Genomic DNA, 22,127 nt, shown 5'->3' with positions numbered 1-22,127 from the left:
CTGCATGGTCTGTCATAGAGTGCCTCAAAAGGAGCCATGCCGATAGTCACCTGATAGCTATTATTGTACGCAAACTTGGTGAGGCACAAATGCTCATCCCAACTATCCGAAAAGTCAATCACACAAGCTCTGAGCATATCCTCAAGGATCTGATTGACCCTTTCGGCCTGCCCATCCATTTGCGGATGATAAGCAGTGCTAAGATGCAAAGTTGACGCCATCGCCTGCTGAAAAATCATCCAAAACTGAGACATAAATATGGAGTCTCGGTCAAAAACGATCGAAACTAGAATACCATGCAGTCTCACTATCTACTTAATAAATACTTTTGTAAGTCGATCTATAGTCCACGAAGCACGCATCAGAATGAAATGAGTCGACTTCATAAGACGATCGACAACAACCCAGATGGTGTCATGATCACGCTGAGCCCTCAGCAAACCTGCGATGAAATCCGTCGATACATGATCCCACTTCCATACTAGAACGCTCAACGGCTGCAAGGGACTAGGGGGTCTCTGGTGATCGGCCTTGACACGCTAGCAAGTGTCACACTCGGCCACAAAGCTAGCTATCTGGCACTTCATCCCTGACCAAAAATATTGCCTCCTCATATCACGATACATATTCGTGGAGCCCAGGTGAATAGTAAGTCTCGATCGGTGTGCCTCGGTCATCAGATCACAACGCAACTCTGACATATCCGAGACACAATCTACCTCTAAAGCGTAATCTACCATCGGAACCAATCTGTCAATCTGACTGCTCCATAGATGCGGCCTCTACTCGGTACTCCTGAAGTGACTCGTCCGTCTGCTGAGACTCGATCACCCTATCCACTAAAGAGGGTTGAATCTACAAGCTCGAAAGCTAAACAATGGAAAACTGCAAACTGAACTCAAAGTCAAACTCTAAAACATCCTCGAGCACGTGCACTCTCACACCATCATCTGAGCCACCAGGCCTCGTGACTGACGGCTGAGTGCGTCTGCCACCACGTTTGCTAAAGTCAGCCCACATCCTAGACTAAAACAAATTCAGAGGGTTGGGCTGAGACCACCTTCAACGTGGTGCTAACGGAACCAACTTCTAGGTGGGCCGCACCTTGTTTGAAAGATAGTATGGTGGGCCTCACTTAAATTCTAGTAGGCCACACTTGAGACCAAGACTCAGTGGGTCGCACCATGCAAAATTTGGTGGGCCGCATGTGAGATCTGAGTCCAGTGGGTTGCACCACACACCACGGTGGGCCCCACCATGAATCTCAATGGCTACACCTCGGCCAGCTGTGTGGGCCGCACCACATTCAAAATGGGTGGGCCGCACCACACCCAAAGCGATGGGCCACACGGTGGGCCTCACCATATATAAAGGTGGGCCGCACACTGTTATAAGATAGTCACACCCCATCTAAAGGTTAGGTGCGTTGCACTGCTCGTAGGCCACGTTCCATATTACAGTGGGCCACACCACATGACAGCGGGCCCCACTGCAATCTCAGAGGACCGCACCTTCAAAATGGGCAGGCCACACCACACTTAAAATGCAGTGGGCCTCACTATATATAAAGGTGGGCTGCACCATATACAATCGGGTGGGCTGCACCATATAAACAGATGGGCCGCACCAAAGGTTCAGTGGGCCTCTCCATGGGATGCAGCAGGCCCCCTTGTTGTGGGCCTCACCATACAGTAGGTGGGCCACAAGTTAATATCTAGTGGGCTAAATCTGGCCTAGTATAGGCCCATCTTTAGGGCCACTACTGCACGCTAGTGGGTGGGCTTGGGCTAAGCCTAGTTCTGCTCTTAATTAATAATGGGCTTGGGGCCAAAGCCGGGCCACCGGTTATAACGAGAGCCTAATGGGCCTAGTTACTTTAAGACGGACCCAAATAGCCTTATACATGAGACCTTCCAAACCCCACCAACTTTCTATGTACTTAAAGCTCTAGAATTTATTGTCTAATGCAAACAAACTTCTCTAGGGGACTATTTGAGTAACGTGGACCAGCTAACTTCTCGAGGAAATTCGTATTAAGGGACGTACTACAACTTTTCTGGTGATGATTTTCTTCCCCTTAAGCTTTACACCTTTAAACTGGATTAGGGGTAGTCTCATATAACGGTTGCAAATGATATCCTAGGAGTGGATTATCATTCAACATGCCTGTTTGAGTACATGCTCTTTTGTTTTGTTTAACCATTAATTAGCTATTGTTTATGTACTTTAGAAGTAATAAAATCCTTGAATTATTTCACCACATGTCATAGGGCTGACCATTGGAATTGTTTACTCTACCACATGTTCTTAGTATTCATTAAATTGCTGATTAGTTTAACTTGAAAACATGATTTGGATTTACTAAAATACTCGATTGTTTACTTGAGACATATGCTTTAGAATTTAATAAGTTAGAAATATATGATTCTTGAACTGGTTGCATACATGAGTTTTACTTCAAATATCAAAGCATGCCTGAAACTTCATAAGATTATATTGTTTGTAAGTCATACATTATTTAAAATCTCTCTATGGAATTCCTACTTTAAGAGAGTCCGAGCTTAGGGTGCAACGGAACGAATTGTGATAAAAGTAGACCCTCAACATAGAGGTTATGGTTAGTGGCAATTGAGTTATGAGGTTTACCATCTATAGAGTGATTCCACTTACCTGACTATGGAATGACCCCTTTAAACACTTATTATTGCCGCTGTTTATTCACGATTGAATCATACATATTGTCTCACTTTAACCACCGTATTTAATGTTTTCAACATTTCATTCCTAGTCAGCATATGATGGTAATCCCCATACATGGAAAGTTGATTGGTCATGTGTTGATGGGTTCTAAACACACCCTAAGGCGGTAGACTCATGGGTCGGGGATTGTGGTCATGAGGCACTATGCCCAAGCCATCGGCCTACGCTGGTGACGAGCTCCCGTAGTGACCTTGAGCTTATTTAAATAGTTGATTGTAACTGGACTAATAATGGTTTAGCTAATCATGCATACATGGCTATTGCTATTATACATGATATACCTATTTTGTTTGACTGGATGAGCATTCCCAGGTCGATGATTGCATGGGTGACGAGTCCAATGTCCACACGGATGAGCATCCTCGGGGCGATGATTGCATTTACGCATCCATGCATATAATAAGACTGCATTTACTATATTTTGGGTTGCCTAAATGTTTTATGCTATTTCTTGTCTAGGGTGATGGTGTGTAATCTTGAGGGGATATCACACTAAGCTGGTAATCTTGAGGGGAGATCACACTAAGCTGGCCACTCATTCATCAATGATCAACCGTATAAAGGATACAGGGGCAAATAGACTCGCGGTGGATCCGAAGGTGGCTGCAGTTGAGGAGGAGCCTTACGATGAGGAGCCGTACTAGGAGGCAGCTGCTTATTTTGTATTAAATCAGTAGTCCATTCACTTATATTTATTTCAGTATATTGAGGTCTTGAGGTTTTGTATAAGGGCCCCAGCTGAGTGGCCCAGGATATTATATTACGCTTAGTTCCTTTAATCACACTTTAATCTGGTTTGATTATCAGTTAACACCCAGGTTTTCTAGAAACGAGTCGTATACTCGGGTCCCGAAAACTAGGGCGTTACATAGAAGGAAGTGAATATGATTACATAAAAATATTTGTCAATTAAAAATAATTAACTCTTAGGCTTTCAAGCCAAGTATGTCCAAGTACATAAACTACAAAAGATTCAACTAATTGAGCTAGTAGTCTATAATAAGAGATGTAAAATACATATTGTGTGTGTTACAATTTAAGTGCCTATAGCATACATTTTAATTATGTATTCATATAAATTAAATACATTCAATCACAAGTGAGAATAGACATGCATCTAAATAAGCAATCATAAACACAGCGATGTATAATGGTTTGACTACTTTCCTGCTTCACTTGGTGAACACACTCTCCTCGAGTGTACCAGATTTCACTCTCTTATGAGTTTTCAATAGGTTCACCCCTAACCCTTATAAGCGTACACTCCTTCAGGAGGCCTACACAAGATCTTACAAACATACATTCTCATCAGAGGCCTACACAAGGTTTACATGTGTACACTCCCATGGGAGGTTTACACCAGGACTTAATCAAGTTTGGGTCACAAACTTTATATTCAATCCTACAAAAGAAAAGAATATATGGACTCTAAATTGGTAACCTTATTTATCGGATTGAGCACCATTGATGCATCTTATTTGAGGGCTTCTTCAATCTTGAATTGGCTACTCAATTGCTCCTTAGATATTTGAAGTCGATCTTCTTCCATTTCTTTGAATTGGCTACCTTGCACTTGAAGCTCCAATAAAGCTACCAATGTAATGGGAAGATTGTTGAATCTCCTAAAACTAATGAATGGTTGGTTGCTAAATGGCGATTCACCTATATGGGTATTCTAAAGAATTCATATTAGGATTTACTTATAGATTTAGTGTCTAATATCTAGAAAATGTGAAAGAATATGAACAACTACATAATAGAGCTTGGAATATTCATTGGAGTGATTAATTATAAGAATTGTGTAATGAATCTCTTTGGTTTCAAGTTTAGGAGAGGGATAATGAGTGGGGAATCTCCTAGTCTCTAATTGCACAAAAAATCTATCAACTTGCCCAAGTATCGAATGCCCATTTTATAGAAAAAGTTTTCAATGGCTAATTCAATGGCACTGTTGATAGGATCGAATGAACCATTTGGTTGCTAGAGTAGTTTATTTAATTTTATCAAGGAGATCTTCGATCGTATCGAGTCTTATCAACAGCCTGTCAATAGGATTGATATCCACCCAAAACTGCTGTTTTGGGCTATGAGTTTACAATAACTTAGCACCTCTAAAGCCTATCTAATTATAATCAAATTAATATCCTAAGGCAATAGAATTATCAAACAAAGGTTTACTTATTAAGGAAAAGATCATCTTGATGTTAAGATTATTTTGGACTTAAATGGGTCTAAGGTTAGGGTCACCAAGGCACCTTGATGTACTTGTTTCTTCACTCCTTAATGCTTTTAAGTATTCATGTATCTTTGATCTTTAGCTTCTAAGGGCTCAACTGACTTACTAACACACTGACACATGTGATTGACAAACAAGTGCACTTATAATCTCTCACTTTGTCAATTACATGACAAAAACTAACGAAGTCCTTGTAATGATCTATACCAATGACAAACAAAAATAACTCAAAATATTATGAGATCATTTTATTGAATGAGCCAAAATATGAGACAGATTCGAAAGTCAAGTGGACCACAACACAGGAAACAATGGTAATTATATGGGACCATTGAAAACCTTTTGGGGCCACTGAAGGCTCCGATCAGCTTGATATTTGTGTTTTCCCTTGATCCAAAGCCTAAAATGATTTCCTTATTGTGTAATCAGATTCAGCGTGGAGAAATTCGATGTACTGATTGAAAATCACTTCTGTATGTATGTATTTCTCTTTTTATTTTTTATTTTTTATTTTTTGATGACGTAAGCACCAATGACGTGGACCATCGTTGGAATCTTTTGTGATCCATACTCTTCATCATTAGCATATTGTCCGTTGGAGCTAAGGTCTAAAATATGACATAAATGAATATTTTTAGGCTTTACCATCCGATCAATATTGTTCTACTTAATCATTTTTATATAGCTATATATTTTTCGGGCTAAATGAAGAAATTTTTTCTCTTACTAAATGAATCAAATGTTTCATTTCATTTAGAAAAAGACATCTCTTGATCAATAATATGTGTTATATCCACATGTTTCATCTATTTCACGAGATAATTAAGGCGTGAGCACAAGAATGAGGCAACTCCAGAGCTCAAGTAGACCTCACTACAAAAAGTAGGGTTGTCAACGAGTAGGCCTAAGGTTGGTCTCACCTTGGATTTTCAATTGTTCGGAGCATTGGATTGAACACCTGCCATTGAAAACTTCCTAGAAGCATAGAAATTTTGGATAAAGCTATATTTATGTTTTCCCTTCATCCAGGTCTGCGTATGAACTGATTGAATGACAAATAAATGTCATGGTGGGCTTTAGGAAGGTTCAATGGTGGGCATCATTGTCCCCACTGCTCTATGTGGTGTGGTCCACTTGAGCTTTGGATCAATTTTTTAGGCTATGCCCTCAAAAGATCTCCTAAAATAGATGGATGGATATAACACATACATCGTGGTACCAACAAAACTTGGTTACATCAACATAGCACCAAGGTCGGCACACCATGCAATCCACTTCCATTTGTTTCTTACTGTCAATCTAATGTTTGGTTGAATCTCACAACAAGAACAATTTAATTCGCCATCGGTTGGGGCGGTGCGGAAAATTAGGAATCGGCTTCGATAGTGACCCCATTAGTGCTGAGCTTGGTACAGGTCAGTGTTGGAAAATCTCTACAAACCCCACCATAGGGCATGATGTAACTAAGCCCCAGGTATGTCTTAATTGAAGAAATTCAATCTGGATAGAGAGAAATTGTCACTCAAAGTTTGGAATATAAATCAAATGTAACTTTTGTTCCTGACATTGTCACAAAATGCACAACCTATTAATCTCTACGTAATGATGGTTTCAAGGTTAACTGATCCACTTTGTAGGTCTCGTAACTCCATTTTGCATAAAAACGCATACTTTTAGTTCAAAATTATGATTTTAGAAAATTTTACTATTTTTAGTCATTCTAATTTTTATTGTATTTCTTTCTTTTTAGAGTTTTATGATTTCATTCTTTTTAGAAATTGCTTGTAATTATGCTAGGAATCCTTTAAGAAGGTTTATCTGAACTTTTTATTTTTGGTAATTTAAACTTTAGAAGAGTTTTGCTAGAATTAGGATATTATGCTTTAAAAGAATTTTTCTATTATAGGTAATGTTAACTTAGGACTTATGTTTTTCTTTGTTAGTGGTGTAATCGAGAAATCATGCACATTGTTCAATAAAATACCCAAATGTTCTCTTATTTTCTTATGGACTCAAAAGTTCTTCTTTTGAATTCAAGGTTTTAATAACTTGAGGAACATCGCGATAATACTTATTATTTCACGCTCTTCCCTATATCATACTAATTAAAATCCAAGTACCCATGGTAGGATATTAAACCTAGCAGTTTATTGGGTTTGGTCTAATTTGGGTTAGCCCAAGCCTGAACCATTTAATAAACAGGCTAAGAAACCTGGCCTTAACCTAACCAGTAAAACCTAATGTCCTGATCCAAACTACTTGAAAGTTCTTGAGCGATACAGCGCAACCCATTTAGTTGTATTCAGGTTCTGTGCAATTGACCCACCCAATCTAACCTAGGATGCCAAGTGTGCTCACCTGCAATTTGTTACCGTTTCCTTGTACCGAAAGGTGTGTGGTTAGGTTTGATCATTAGGCCTGATAATTTAGTCTAGCCCGTCGATGCACTATATGGACAGGTTAGGTCAGGTTAGGGTGGTAAATCTGAGCCTTATTTAAATCTAGTTGTGTTTTAGATAGGGTCTCGATTTGGGTCTTTTACAATTCGGATTAGAGGCAACCAGGCTTTATCCATAACATTTCTGGCATTATTTGTAAAAATAAAAAATAAAAAAATACCTTTCCCAACTAGTAGAATGCTCGACAAAAATCTATATTGTGTAGGAAAATAGAAATTAGCTAAAAACAACATTGTCCCCCAAATAGATAAATGGATCTAGTCAGGATGAGTGGTTTGGATGCCTGTAAAGTCCTTAAGTTGCAAAGGGATTACAGGTAATCTGATTATAGGGGTTGTTTAGATGCATATATTTTCCTGGAAAGGCTTTACAGGCTGTAAACATATTACAGCTTTCCATTGTAATCTAAACCTATTAAAAGCCATGTTTCATATTATAAGTAAAGTCTTTATGGCTAAAATGGCATTATACATGTTAGAACACAATGGTTAATATATATTCATGATATGTGAAGCCCACCATAATGTTTACAGTGCATCCAATCTATTCATCATGTACTCCCTCAATGCTTTCCTATAGCCCTAGAAAAATAGTTCGTCCATTATCAAATGAACCACACGAGAAATGGATGGGGCATCTACCATTAAAAACTTCTAGATTGCTTTTGGGGCCCACTGTGATGAGTGGAAGACATCTAAGTGCGCATGCTTCAATGCCCTCTTAGGGCCCTATAAAAACTCATATGTTTCTTACGTGATTTTTGCATATTTTGAAAAGTTCACCGCCTAAGCTCTCAGGTATGAATACCTAGACTTTATTCATTCTAAACACTTTTCACGCTAGCCAAACATACAATCTATTTACTTGTTAATAGATTAATTAATGCTTAAAAGCCAATCGGAATAACATGTAAACCGATTAGGTGTAATGTGTTTACAAAATAATAATAATAAATTACAGGCATCCAAACGACCCTTAGCTTACATTACTCATCAACCAGACCTAACCCAAGCTTATCTGATTTGCGCCTGCACCTGACCCATTTTCCACCAATGTGACTGTTATGATCATCTGATCAAAAGGCCACGGTGACCCAACACAGCCCACCTATATTCCACGTGCCCGCCAAACCAATCAAGATAATCAAATTGAAATTGGTTCGTTGAATAATGTGATGATCCGGTCCCTGGTCACACCCTTTGAAGTTCCTATGCCATCTCCATGCTGGAAGATGCATTGAGCCGTACGTGCCATGTTCAAGACCATCTCTACAAATGTTTTGGGAAGAGAACTTTTCAAACACTCCTCATTCAATCTCTTCCATGCATCACTCATCAAGCCCTTGATGTGTCCTCGCGCACTCTTTTGGGGTTCTCCAGTTTCATTCATACGGCATTGGATCGCCTTCGGTACATCCCCTCTCTTCATCTCAGCCTTCAATTTCAAAACACATGACTAATGAGCCCTGTCTATCAGACCACCTCTTGGATGGGCCACATCTTAAAAAGTGCACCATCAAAATGATCTTTAAGCATCCGAGCCGTAGCCTGGTTTTACATGGTAATCAAAGGTTACAGGACAACCATAGAAAGATGGTCCATTGGTTGGATGGTAAAGATCATTCAATAAATGCTGTTTTTGAGTTATGATCCATCTAATTCCACACACGTGTAGATCCCTACAAATTCACACGTGGGCTGAATTGCAAATATGAAACACGTGAGTGAGATCTGAGCTTTCCATAAGGTTGGAAATGATGCTTACATCTTCAGACTAGAAAATACTAAAATTTCAATCTTTAGGTGGGTCACAGCATAGAAAATAAATTCACGGTTATAATTTTTTCCCCTAACCATTCATTTGTTTTGGTATGCTATGGGCCACCTAAGGTGTGATGGCCTTATAGTTCTACCAGAAGATTTAAACACCGGATCTCACATGATGTAAAGATCAGATATCACACACATGCCACCTTGTCACACATGTATTAGATCTGGACCATTTATTCTGGGTAGTTGGAGAAAAGGTTCAATCAACCAAGGACAACATCTAACGGGTAGAATGCCTCTAGACATAGCGTAGGATCATCCACCCATCGTATTTCTGGCATATGGCCCACCCATGGTAGGGCTTAAACAGATAAAGGTCAGATCTTACACATCTGTGCCATATTCGTTCCCACGTGCACATATACTTATATGTGTGTATCCAAGCCACTGTGTAAAAACAAGCCACGTACCTCAGAAGTTCCCAGGTCATCGCTAAGCCGAGTAACTAGTGATGACCAATAAATTAGATCTGAGCCGTCCATAAACTGATCAATCAACTCTTTGGTGATTGGGCACCCTTGAAGGAAGTAGGCATGAACCATGGCCACTGGGCCACCCACAGATATCCAACCGTTCATCAAGTATTCATCAAGGGTTGGCGTGTACCCATTACTAAACCACTTTGCTTCCACTAAGTATGCTTTACATAAATTTTGCCACTGGATTAAACAAGATTAGAAGATGATTAGTTAGATAAGTAAAATTTAGAAGGAAATGAAATGTTTGAAAATTGAGAAACGATCTCATGCTCTCATAGCATTGTAGGCTAGCTTCAGTGCCTAGGATTGCAAATGGGAAGTTTGGTTTCTTTTTTTTTCTTTTTTTTTTTAAAAAAAAATAATTAATTTAATTACAAACTCACGCCCACACACACCACAATGGTACTCGAAACTCATGACCTCATGTCTTGAAACTCTTGTAAGTCTACCACTGAGCCATGAGTATGGACCCAAACGAATCATGTTGACAAAGCAGTTAATGAGTTCGAACCCAAAATTAGACCCAAGGGGTGGCTCTGGATCCAATGGTTATTAAATCGGTTCCTTTTGTGTGCTCCCAAAATCAACTGAATCCAAACTGACCCAGCCTAGGCTCAGTTTTTAAATGGTTATTTTTTGAGTCATATTAAAATAGATTATTTTTTTCCTAAAGGTATGACCCCTGAGGAGCCCATATAGATATTTGTGACAAATCCACGCCGTTCATCTATTTTGAAACACCACAATAGAACAGGATTCTAAAATCGGGCAGATCCAAAACTCATGTGAGCCAAACCACACGAAACAGAAGAGATTGAACGTGTGAGCCAAACCACACGAAACAGTGGAGATTGAACGATGTGGCAGTGACAGAAACTTCGTATAAGGATAATATTTGTTCCTACAGTTTATCTGAGTGGCAGTAATTCTATGAACCGTTTGGATGGCATATAAACATCATGGTCAGATCCAGGAAGGTTTCAACAGTGGAGTTTGTTGTTCCCACTGTTTCGTGTGGTATGGCCCACCTGAGTTTTGAATCTACCTGATTTTTAGAATCCTGTCCTATTGTCGTCTTTCAAAACAGATGGACGAAGTGGATTTGTCAGGGATATCTCTGTGGACCTCACTGACGCAAGGATGAACGTGATGAGGATAACTACTCCGAATCCACGGAGCTTCTCTGGACTCCTCACATAGACTTCTCGAATCCACGAGGAAAGAAAGCAGAAAATAGAAATAAATTCTAATAAATTCGAAATTGATTAATTGATGATTAAAAACAAGTTTACAACCCTTTAAATAGGGCTACCAAGCAATGGGAAAGAAATTAGAATCAAACTACAACTCAAACTCTTAGAATCCACGACTTACTATAAATAGTAAACTTACTATTTATAGACCGTCGTGATGTCTACTTGTGCGCAAGGTTTTCGGCCAAAAATAGTAAGTGTCCTATTTGGCTTCACCAAACCGTTCTCCTAATTATTCTAAGCTCTTTTCACATTGGGCGCAACTCCTAAAGCCCGACGGATGAAGAGTTATAATCAGACTAAAACTTACTATTTATAGTAAAAACGAAATTAAAACAGGGAAATGACCGTCAATCTAGGGGTTTTTTGCAATTTCGGGCTGCGCAACCCGGCGTAGCGGGTTGGTTGGCTTCAGTAGCTCGTTTTACTCTAAAATCATATATTTTATGTCAGATAACTCATTCCGGATTGCAAGATACGCCCGATTTAAGGTTCGATGGTCTGGATCACTTCTGTCGTCGACCGGGCCTTTTCTGATCCATCTTGGCCATGTAATTGTCCGCAACCCGCTCTACATCACTCACACAGCCCTGGACACAGGCAATCCGCTCTTGATGGAAGCTATTTATAAAATCCGTTTTTAAAAACATTTTTTTAAGACTTAGAAACACCTTTTTTTGGACAAAAATGCCCTTGAACCTTTTTTTTTAAATACTTGGACTGTTTCAAATATTTAATTAAGTATTTGAAAAAAATAAAAATAGATAATAAAAAAATCCCTCCTGAGCTTGACTACACTAATGGTTCACAACCTTTCCAAAATGGGTTGCCCACGTGCTACTTGACCCACATTTCGTTGCTTATAATGAAAATTCATACTGATATGATATGACTATTCCAACCATCCAATCAGTCACCACTAAACGAGTGGCCAGGATCATTTATATAAAAATTGGGTCAAAAAAAAGAATTGGATAGATCAATGTGTTGGGGCTCACATGGATCGCATCTTATTCTAAATCTTTGGATTTATCAGATCCTCTTAACCCTCTCATCCATGGTTTGAAAATGGATGGCCATCTTATGGATGGAAATGATCACCATATCAGTGTGACTAATGGACTATCCAGAAAAATGGTTTGGATGGTCCAAGTATCCAGCTTATGCAACTAGAGCATTATAAAATGAAAGAAAAGTGAAATGATACATCTCACTAGCTACCTCTTTTTTAATGAATGGTAAGACGTTGCATCCATGATCTTTTAAGATGTCATAGGCAATTTCGTTTGCAAAGTTGTATAACGCTAGGAAACATATCTTCATATAGTCTGGAAGGACATCCACATCCTTAATGTCCCACCTGGCAAAAAAATAAAAAACGTCAGTCGGTTAGGATCATTTGATGAGCTTTGATTCTTGGGCAGTGGACCATCTGCATTAGCCCCCAGTTTGCAAGGTAAGGATCGAGTACATGGCTGCTAAATACCGTAGATGAATGACTGTATAAGTGTGCATGTGAATAAAACCCCTTTTACAATCCAACGGTCAACCATCCACTTGCCTTTGGATCCAGTTCGTCCAATGATATAGGTATTATATGATGCTCAATAGAAGGAAGCAATGTCTCCCTGAACACAACAGGTGGGACCCAAATTTAAGTGATCAAAGTCGTTTATTTGGTGGGCCCTATTAAGGTGGTGCCCGAAATTCTCCTTTTGACCAATCTCAAGTGCATCAATGGACGGTAGAGATGTTCGAAACATTGAGTGTCAGTACTGTATAGTACTCTATGTAGGGGGCCTTTACTACTTAAAAATAAAAAAAATTTTAAAAAAAATAATAAGGATGGTCATACCTCTCAACTGCATCTGTAAAGAGTTCAAGTTCATCTAGTGATCCATACACGTCGTACATGTCATCTATCACCGTTAAAATCGAAACAAGTTTGGTGATAGCTATCCTGAACTTTGAAAACTGGGGTTCTGAAGTAATCCCCATCGCCCACACGTAGTTCTCCACCAATCGATCCCTTGAAAATGGAAGCTTCTCAGCCAAACCCAGCTCTCTCCACCACCTGATGAATTATAAAAACCATACTCTGCAATTATACTAGGATCACTGGATCATGTCCCAATCACTGATGGGATTTGGGGTGAGAGGGCTACCTTGATAACTCCTTGAGATCATGCTGGTGTTTGGATTGGACAAGGTTGAAATCCAACTTGGCTAGTTCTAGCAAAACCATACTCTTCCCATTCTCTCTATCACACACATCTATGTAGTGTTTGGCTTCTAGCCTTGGCATCCTCCAGTGCATGGGAATCTCAAATGCATGTTGCACTTGCACCCTTAGATCACTGTCCATGATCCCCATCAAGCCGTTGAGATGCCTTCTACTAAATTCCATGGCTTCATCTAACACTACTTCTCCATGCACTCCAAGGTATGAAGCTTCATACAAACTCAGTAGCCCTTTTGCATCTTGCCTAATGCATGCTTTGAATTTACCCTCCTTGACCTTATATTCGTTAAAAATGTCTGTTTTTTTTTTTTTTGTACAAACACAAATCAAAGTTACATGAGAATAAAATTTGACAGTGTGTGTGTGTGGAGTCCATTTGAGTTGTTTTGAAAACCTTTTAGCCAGTTGTTTTGAAAACATTACTTTATCCTCAACGGACTGCAACTGCCATCATATGTGAGACCAATTTTTGGACCCATTGATACAGTAGATAATGTGGTATATATATTGTCTCAATGGATGGCCACACATATGTTTGTGTGTGTGTGGGAAAAGGTTCTATACAGTCGAGCTCATGAGAACTCCCCATGAGGTCGAGCTGTGTGGGCCCCACCATGATGTATGTCGAACATCAACACCGTGCATTTGATGGGTCTCTTTTAAATTATGGGATATCCCAAAAATTAGCCATATACGGAAATCCGGTGGGCCATACCATCTAAAATCATGTGAAGACATGCCTAAAACATATAAAAGCACTTGGTGGGGCCCACATAAAATTTGGATGCATCTGAAACTTGGTCTGACCCCTAATCCAAGTGGGACACACATAATGGATGGGCTGGATTTGTGAACCACATCTCGATGGGCCCAAAATAGGATTATGAATGTTTTAATGGAGGGTAACCTCTCTCAACTTTTGTACGTGGTGTTGTCCACAAAAGTCATGGATTGACTTGATTTTTAAGCCCTAGGCCCAATATGGAATTGTGCATCTCACTGATGGGATAGATGTTTGACATACATCATGGTGGGGCCCACGCAGCCTGACCTCACAAAGAGTTCCCATGAGCTCGACCGTATAGAACCTTTTCCCACACACACAGAATATATATATATATATATATATATATATAAGCAACGTGGTTGGTTATGTGCATATGATTTGCTGGAAATAGTCAGAAAATGAGACTTGCCGGAATATCATGACCATAAATTTGGACCAATGACTTTTTTCTCAACCTTTAACTTGATGGCAGCTGTTTAGATGGCTACGACCATCTGGTCCTTAATACGCTATGGGGACCATTTTTTGGATGGTGCCGATTGGCATGCATTAGTGCCATGTATATGGCTACCTGATTTTAATTGATCATGGGTGGGATTTATCTTTTTCTTATAAGCAACCAAGCAAAAACCGTACCTGGGGTGACTTCATAAGCATGTTGTCGTAGAAGTCGAAATCGTAGGGCAGCCGAGCAAAGATCATAATCGGAGTGGGCCATATAAACATAATCTAGCCCTTCCTTCATCTCCTTCTCGAAATGGTATCCAATTCCAAGTCGTTGGATCAAGTCAATGAGCTTTAGCCGATCGGATGGCTCTACAGTCGCTTTGATCAACCGTTTGATTTCAATCTTCAATTCTTCAAGGCGGGCCACAAAGCGTCGGTCCTACAAAAATGCACCATGTTAGTAAGGACCCAGCTCAGGCCTATTGACCACACAAGCTTAAACCAACTTACTGTGTAGGGGCTTGTTAAAGACTCGATTAGCTGGGGACACCAAATCGTAGGGTGATAATTCGCTGATCTTCGCAAGATCTCCTGCGACATGCATGGTTTAGATCTAACTGTTGATCTTGCTAGTGGGGTCCATTTGGATCTCCATCTGATTTGGAACCGTTGAAGTTGGAAAGGCTTGGGGACGATGACTGAAGAGAACGGTGGGGATTGAACAAGAAAATCCATTTGTGATGAGACAATGGTAAGAGATTGAGGTAGAGTGCCAATGCTTATATGGTATGCCTGATGTCGTTAGTGCGCGTCCTTTTCCACACATTTATTATTTTATTTTGCTACTCGGGACTTTCTAAGCCCATACGCGTATGCAAGGCACCTCATCTACACGTCACCAAATGTACCAGCATTTTTGTTTTATACGCATGGCCAACCACATGGAATCATCTCTCATTGATTTACAGCACATGTTTGTGCTGCAAACTAGAAATCCAGCATAAACATGTGCCATAAAAATAATGTAAAATAATGAGAGATGATTCCATGCAGTCGGTGAAGCGTATAAAGCAATAATGCTGCAATTATTAAACGCGGAAAACACATGCAATTATTTGCAGTGAATTATTAAACGCGGAAAACACATGCAATTATTTGCAGTGAATTATTAAACGCGGAAAACACATGCAATTATTAAAGGTTTGCAAAGGCCTTACTTTTACAGGATAGTAACAGATCTAGCAACAAGCTGATGTTAGATTGCAGTGAAATTTAACAAAAGGCAAGCTTCGTATCTCTGTGTCCTTATGGCTAATGTGGTCAGAATAAAACTATTGTTATTATAAACAATAAAACATGTGTCACATGTCTTGCACACGTGATAGAGTTAACTATTTATCAGAGTAGCTAGCCTCATCATTGAAAATGTGTATCAAGTCAAACACAAATATCTCAACAAGAGATGGATTCAACTGATACGTTATGACATTCTTAAAAAAAAAAAAAAAAAAAAAAAAAAATTAAAAAAAAAAAAAATTAAAAAAAAAAAATTAGAAGAAGGAAGAAGAAGAACAAGAAAAAAAAGCCACCGAAGTTCTTATGGCTGAAGCCGGTTAAAGAGTAAATTAACAACAACACATGATTGACTGAATTTTACAATGAAATACATATGTTTGTACGAAGAAAGAGATAACTATTACCAACACAATGTTCTAAGAAGAATTTTTGTCCATGTAAGTGGAACATAATATGCGCGTAACCAATGGTCAACTCATGACAAACGACTAGTACACGCAAGGTTATATGATAAGCCACACCTATTTCCATATCAGCAAACATATGTAACTATGAAGATCTCTCTTCAGCCACATCCTCGAAACTCTATAAATAAGAGAAAGATTGAAGAGCTTCGAGCCCTCACCATCCCAACACAAATCAAATTTACAGTGTAATGTTACTTATCATATCTTTGTATTTTAGCTTATGAGTAATGTAATCCAACATGTTTACACTGCTGCATTGGATCGATAGACTTTATCATAGGAGTAGTGTAATCTCCTTTGCCTATGTTGATATGTTGGACCGACCTGACTTACGAGTAATATAATTCATTTCCATCTATGCCAAGCACTAGATTGCAAGGAATTTTTTTCCCTTTTTAGTAGTCAGAATCCCTTCTTCTATGCCAAGGTCATAAGACTAAGGAAGACTAATTAGCTCTCGGACCTCATCATCTGTGCCATTGAAGTTAGTTCGCAGAGGATTATCTTTGTAAGTTTCATTTATTTTTCATTTCATTAATATAATTTAGTTCATTCTACTCTGGCATTGCGCAAATCGAATTATCTCTCCTATTATGGGGAGAAAAAGTCATTTCAAATGAAAGGCAAACAATTTTCTTCGCAAATTGCCTAATTTAATTTACAAGTGGGTGGATAGACGGACGAACTACTTCAGTTCTTGGCCATAGATGACTACTCATAATCTCTTTGTTTATGTTGATACTTTGGGTCATATGTGTTTGATTTACATTTAGTTGTAATAAACTTTGGCACACTCGACACAATACAATGTACCAATGTTCGAATTTCAATCCAAACAGTACCAAAAAAGAAATATAAAAAAATGTTCAGACTAAAGCCTTCACACTTTGCATATGACAACAAGAATGATGACCAGGATGGCCCACCTAATGGGCCCTACCATTGATGGCTCATTTTTCAAGAACCACATTGATTGGACCAAACAAATGCCAACCACTAACTTTTCATCGTCTTTTGAAAGGTTGTCAATGGGATGTCTATGGTCCTGCAATTTGTGTGATTTTTGAACCATTAGCCATCCATTTCATAAATCATTTAGTGGATGGTCCTAACGGGCCATTCTATGTTTATATCATATATCTAGATGCCGGCCATCTTATACACTTTGAAATAAGGTATTGTTCATCTTGTGAAGATTTGAGATGATCTCTCTGCACTTTTCATGCCCTTGTAGAATAGATTATTTTATAAGTCTACATGTGGGACCTAACTAGGCATTTGTATGACATCCAACATGTCTTATAGAGTCACTAAACCATGAAAGTTGGATGTTGTGAATGCCCTCCCGCATGCGTGTACACGCGGTGGAATGAAGCCCTCACTTTGTTGGTGTTTTTCATCAATTGATTTTAATTTTGATTTAATATAAATGCAGGGTTGACTCCAATATAAAAGTGTGTTTATCTTGGAGTTGCCACTAGCTAAAAAAAGCTTGGAATCTATGGACGGCTAGAAACTGTATAATTACTTAAAGGTCGAGGAATTATAAGATTACTCAACTCAAGTGACTCCCGCGATTGGTCTACGACCATAGATTCTGAGTACGGGCTCCGATTATAAGAGAAGAAAGGGTTAGGCACTCTCTCCTGGCCGCACCAAGTGTGGCCTCTACTTTAAGAGATGTGTGACTATTAAGAGATTGTGGTACCTACAAATATGGTAATCATTTAGCCATGCTTCATGTAATCCCACGAGAGGGTCGAGCAGGTGAAAAAGAGAGAGAGAGAGAGAGAGAGAGAGAGAGAGAGAGAGAGAGATCATAACCTTAGCTTCGCAGAGTCAAAAGACACTGGGTAGGCAAATAGAATAAAACAAAGGTAATAGAAAGTACATACTATAAATAAAAAATGAACAATGATCAGGGTTAGCTGTGATGGAATGTGCAAAATAGATCACGTTATGAGATTGACTGAGATGTGAGAAACAAAAAAAAAGTTCAAACACCCTTTTTTAAGTTAAAAGGGATAGTCAGACATCCTAAATTTAATACAATAGTAATTTCGAAGGGTATTTTCTTTTCTTTTGTTTATTTAATCATAACCAATTATTAAGTGGGTCATTTTAACCATTTAAACCAAGATCTGTGATAATCTATCTGTTCGATCACCAATCCAAACCATCTAAATTGAATAGTAACCAATTAATTTTCAAATCTACTGTTAAAATTATCATCTGATATATGTATCATCAAGATCTTAAGAATTTTCCATTAGACTACTTGATCTTTCCATAGATCACCATTTAATATATTCTTTAACACTATCAACAACGCCATATAAAAATCATGACTTGAACAAGGATAAAAAGCTGAGATATAAGGCCAAGAAATCTTAAACTGTTAATTTCAGCATATTTTGTGGACCCTAACAGAGTATACTGACTTCTTATTTCATAACTCTAGTAGAACATTAATACCATGATTTAAATTATTTTAGCATATGTAAAATCAAAAAATTATCCATATATATTATAACCATACATTTAAGCATGGCCCATAGTATTATAAATTTATTTTTTACCTTGAAATTTATCTTTCCATGATCTTTATAATAAAATCTTAATTTTAATATAATGATTGGACATAAAAACTTTTGGTATGGGCTACACAATCGTGGCATATACATACTCGATTTATGCACCCTACTTCACATGAACGCGTGTGTACAACTTTTGGAGCACTTTCACTTCTACAAAAATCTGTAATTTTCCTACAATTAACCATGGTCATTTTGATCAAGAAATCATTTTTACAATATGACATAAGATATAAACAATCTAATCATGCGCTTAGATCAAGAATACTGTACTTGTGTGAAACACATCTCTATGGCACGTACACACGTTGTTTACACCCCCATTCACCCTAAAACCTCTCACCCTTAAGATGAGAGTTAAATGCACTTAATATGTATTTATCACATTTTATATGAATATATGCATTTATTAAGAGGGGTTTGGATCCCCTATATAAGGTATGTCAAACTACTCGTAAGCACTCACACTTTAAACATAGAGAGAGTGGGACATACACGATTCAGGCCACACAAGTTAAAGAATCATTGATCTTCACCGTACATCAAGTAAATAACATCTATATTGTATTTTCCAAGGCCCACTTATTTTAAGTTTTCAATGGGCCATTTGGATATTCCAATTGGTCAAATCTAAATCATTTATTTGAGGCCTAACCTATGCACATGTCGTAACACCCCGTATTTTTTAGTACTTAGGTGTTACCATGAATTCCTAGTCACAGAACTGTTCACCTACACTTTAGTCAAAATCTAACCACTAGGAATAATCTCCATCTATAGATCGAGCTATATGACCATTGATTTTCAAGATCGACCATTGCATCATCTCAAAACCTACATTTCTAAGGTCACGATCATACCAGTTATGAGATCTAACCCATTAGATCAACCGTTCACCCTAATCACACTTCTCAATTTAGAACCAATCACTTGACCACTAGTTCTCATCTAGACTAGGAAGAGACCTTTAGAAAATTGATAATGGGTCTACTTAACAGTCTGACCATTGCGTCAATGGAGATCATAATTTAAATTCAAAATTTATCTAATATGGCCCACCATAGTTCTGGATATGCCTGAACTTTCGTCAGAGGCCATGATTAGGGCCTCCAAGGGGAATGGACGGAGTGGATTGCACTAAACATCAAGTGGACCCCACTTTTAGATCTGTGCAGGTGCACAGAATGTGTACACCCACGGTCCACTGAAATGCACAGCCCAATCAATCTGAGCTTGACCCGACCCAAATAGGCAAAAGCCTCTCTGGCTTTTTAAATCTTCCCGCTCGGCTAGGATTCGAACGGATGATGTTCGGTAGTGTCATCTGAGGCCCACCATCTGATTTCACATGGACAATCAGAGTCGTCCATCATGTTAAGGGGACGATTTCAGTCCCAACCAAATGAATCTCGCACGTTAGAACTTGCATACATACGAACATTAGGCACGAAAGTCTAGCGTGCGAGTGCGGTTCAAACGAAGCAACTCCAAATTCGTAGTTGTGCGACCCATCTTCATCACACTAACAAACGATCTGGACCGTCCATCTAGTAGGACAGAGGAATGTGACCAGAACACATAAAACTCATGTGTTGATACACACCTATCTGCACACAATCACATGCACAAGACAGACGTGCATGTGGAATTTTCCAAAAATGGAAATTCCGTTTCTTAGACAAGCTAGAAATTCACATACAGCTATCACCGGCAATCACAGTCCTCCATTTTGAGAGATCCCAACCCTCCATGCATTCCGCATTTTAGGGCGTCTACAACCGTAAAAGAACAGAAAGAATCTTTCCGTTTCCGTTGCTAGCATGATCTCAGCCACTGGGATCCTTCTAAAAATAATCCTAGATCATCCCAAGCGTGGAGACTAGGGTGTTAGGAAGCCCTTTCACTCATGTGCGGAGATCTAGCAAGAGAAATTGTCTGCCCGAGAAAATGAAATTCGAAACAAGAAAATCTCACATACCATCACGGTACCCATCTGGTCATCCAAAATATGGGTCCCACTATGTTCTAGGGACAAATCCACACCGTCTAGGTGCAGTGGATCGAAGAATCAACCATTGGGAAGTGATCCGCCATAAATGGCTGGGTCATCTTCCTCGATAAACCAATAAAATCCATCACCGGAAATGGTGATTGTTTCATTGATCTGGTCGGTCCATTCGGTTGGCCAGGGACACATAATTTCATCTAAATGATTAGATCATGGCCACACAGGCACGTTTGATTATATTGTTGCAAAATGACCCAAATTTAAATGACAAGGACCGTAACTAATCCCTCGATTAGTCACTGCCCGAATCTTCCAGAAAAGGATTAATAAAGCTTATTTAAGGCTGCCCTTTTAGGGTAACCCTTTCCCGAAAAGGAAAGATGAAAAGAGAGTGAGTAAAGGAAGAGAGAGCGTCGTCCGTTTGTTGCGGCACTGAGTTGCACTGACTCAGTCTGAGTAGCGGCTAATTTGGGTCGAGTCTAGTGCTTCATTTGGTCTTTCCAAAAAGAAGCAAGAAAGGAGAAGTAGAAGAACTTCGAAAGGAGATAGAGAAGCAGATGAAGAAGAAAGAAGGGAGGTGCCGGTCAGTTTGCTGCTGAGTCGAGTAAATCCGACTCGCTGTGATCGAGTCAAGTTAGTTCGAGTTAGAGTCCAGATCTTTCTAGTTGAGATGGAGAAAAAGGGAAGGAATCACGGAGAAAGAAGAAGAAAAGGAAGACCGGCGAGGGAAGATAAGCTTGACTGTCACGCCCCAAACTCGGAAACCGGGCTCACAAAATTTCTGATCGCCGAATCCGGCGCCGACAGCCTCCGTAGAACCCCATTCTCGGCTCCCAGCGCCCATTCGCCAGGTTCCGATCCTAGGATGCTACAAGGAGGATTTTCAACATCAGTTTGATTCGTAAGAAGCATAACCACATAACCAAAGGCATAACCCACAAACAACAACCAAAAACTCCATCACATTTCCACTATGATCAAAAACTTTACAAGTACAATGAGCATAAAGGGAAATACAATGAAGATGAACAAAACTCCAAAATGATCTGCCACGTGCCCAAGCCTCAGCGCTGCTGCGATCCAACGTCACCTGCACGCAACGGTCGTGCATAAGCTTATAGAAGGCTTAGAGGGTGGTGAAAGTGTATGCTCAAGGTGGTAATGCAGTTATGCAGTATCAGAATAATGCGGAACATGCTGATGAATGCCAAGAATACCATTAGCCGTACCAAGGCCATACGGTGCAAAGGATGATGTCGGCCATACCAAA

At 39.2% G+C, this 22,127-nt stretch overlaps 1 protein-coding gene across 1 annotated transcript; it reads right to left on the bottom strand.

The window, feature by feature from the left end:
* Nucleotides 1–8,453: 8,453 nt before the first annotated feature.
* LOC131221635 (trans-ocimene synthase, chloroplastic-like) lies at nucleotides 8,454–15,228 on the bottom strand. The gene is made up of 7 exons (XM_058216926.1): nucleotides 15,003–15,228; nucleotides 14,682–14,931; nucleotides 13,182–13,554; nucleotides 12,872–13,090; nucleotides 12,238–12,376; nucleotides 9,695–9,943; nucleotides 8,454–8,889 (listed from the first exon to the last, which is right to left on the bottom strand). Exons 1-7 carry the CDS (start codon nucleotides 15,225–15,227, stop codon nucleotides 8,599–8,601), a joined length of 1,746 nt encoding a protein of 581 aa, XP_058072909.1. The 5' UTR covers nucleotide 15,228; the 3' UTR covers nucleotides 8,454–8,598.
* Nucleotides 15,229–22,127: the final 6,899 nt, after the last annotated feature.

This window comes from Magnolia sinica, chromosome 12, assembly GCF_029962835.1.
Source record: "Magnolia sinica isolate HGM2019 chromosome 12, MsV1, whole genome shotgun sequence".
Taxonomy (NCBI): Eukaryota; Viridiplantae; Streptophyta; class Magnoliopsida; order Magnoliales; family Magnoliaceae; genus Magnolia; species Magnolia sinica.
The sequence above is the reverse complement of the archived record's forward strand: the minus strand, read 5'-3'. Positions and strand labels throughout refer to the sequence as shown.

Coding starts and splice junctions, on each gene's coding strand:
- LOC131221635 (XM_058216926.1), bottom strand. CDS start 15,227: ATGGATTTTCTTGTTCAATCCCCACCGTTCTCTTCAGTCATCGTCCCC. Junction 14,932..15,002: donor CTTTAACAAGCCCCTACACA/GTAAGTTGGTTT, acceptor GCATTTTTGTAG/GACCGACGCTTTGTGGCCCG. Junction 12,377..12,871: donor TTTACAGATGCAGTTGAGAG/GTATGACCATCC, acceptor TTTTTTTGCCAG/GTGGGACATTAAGGATGTGG.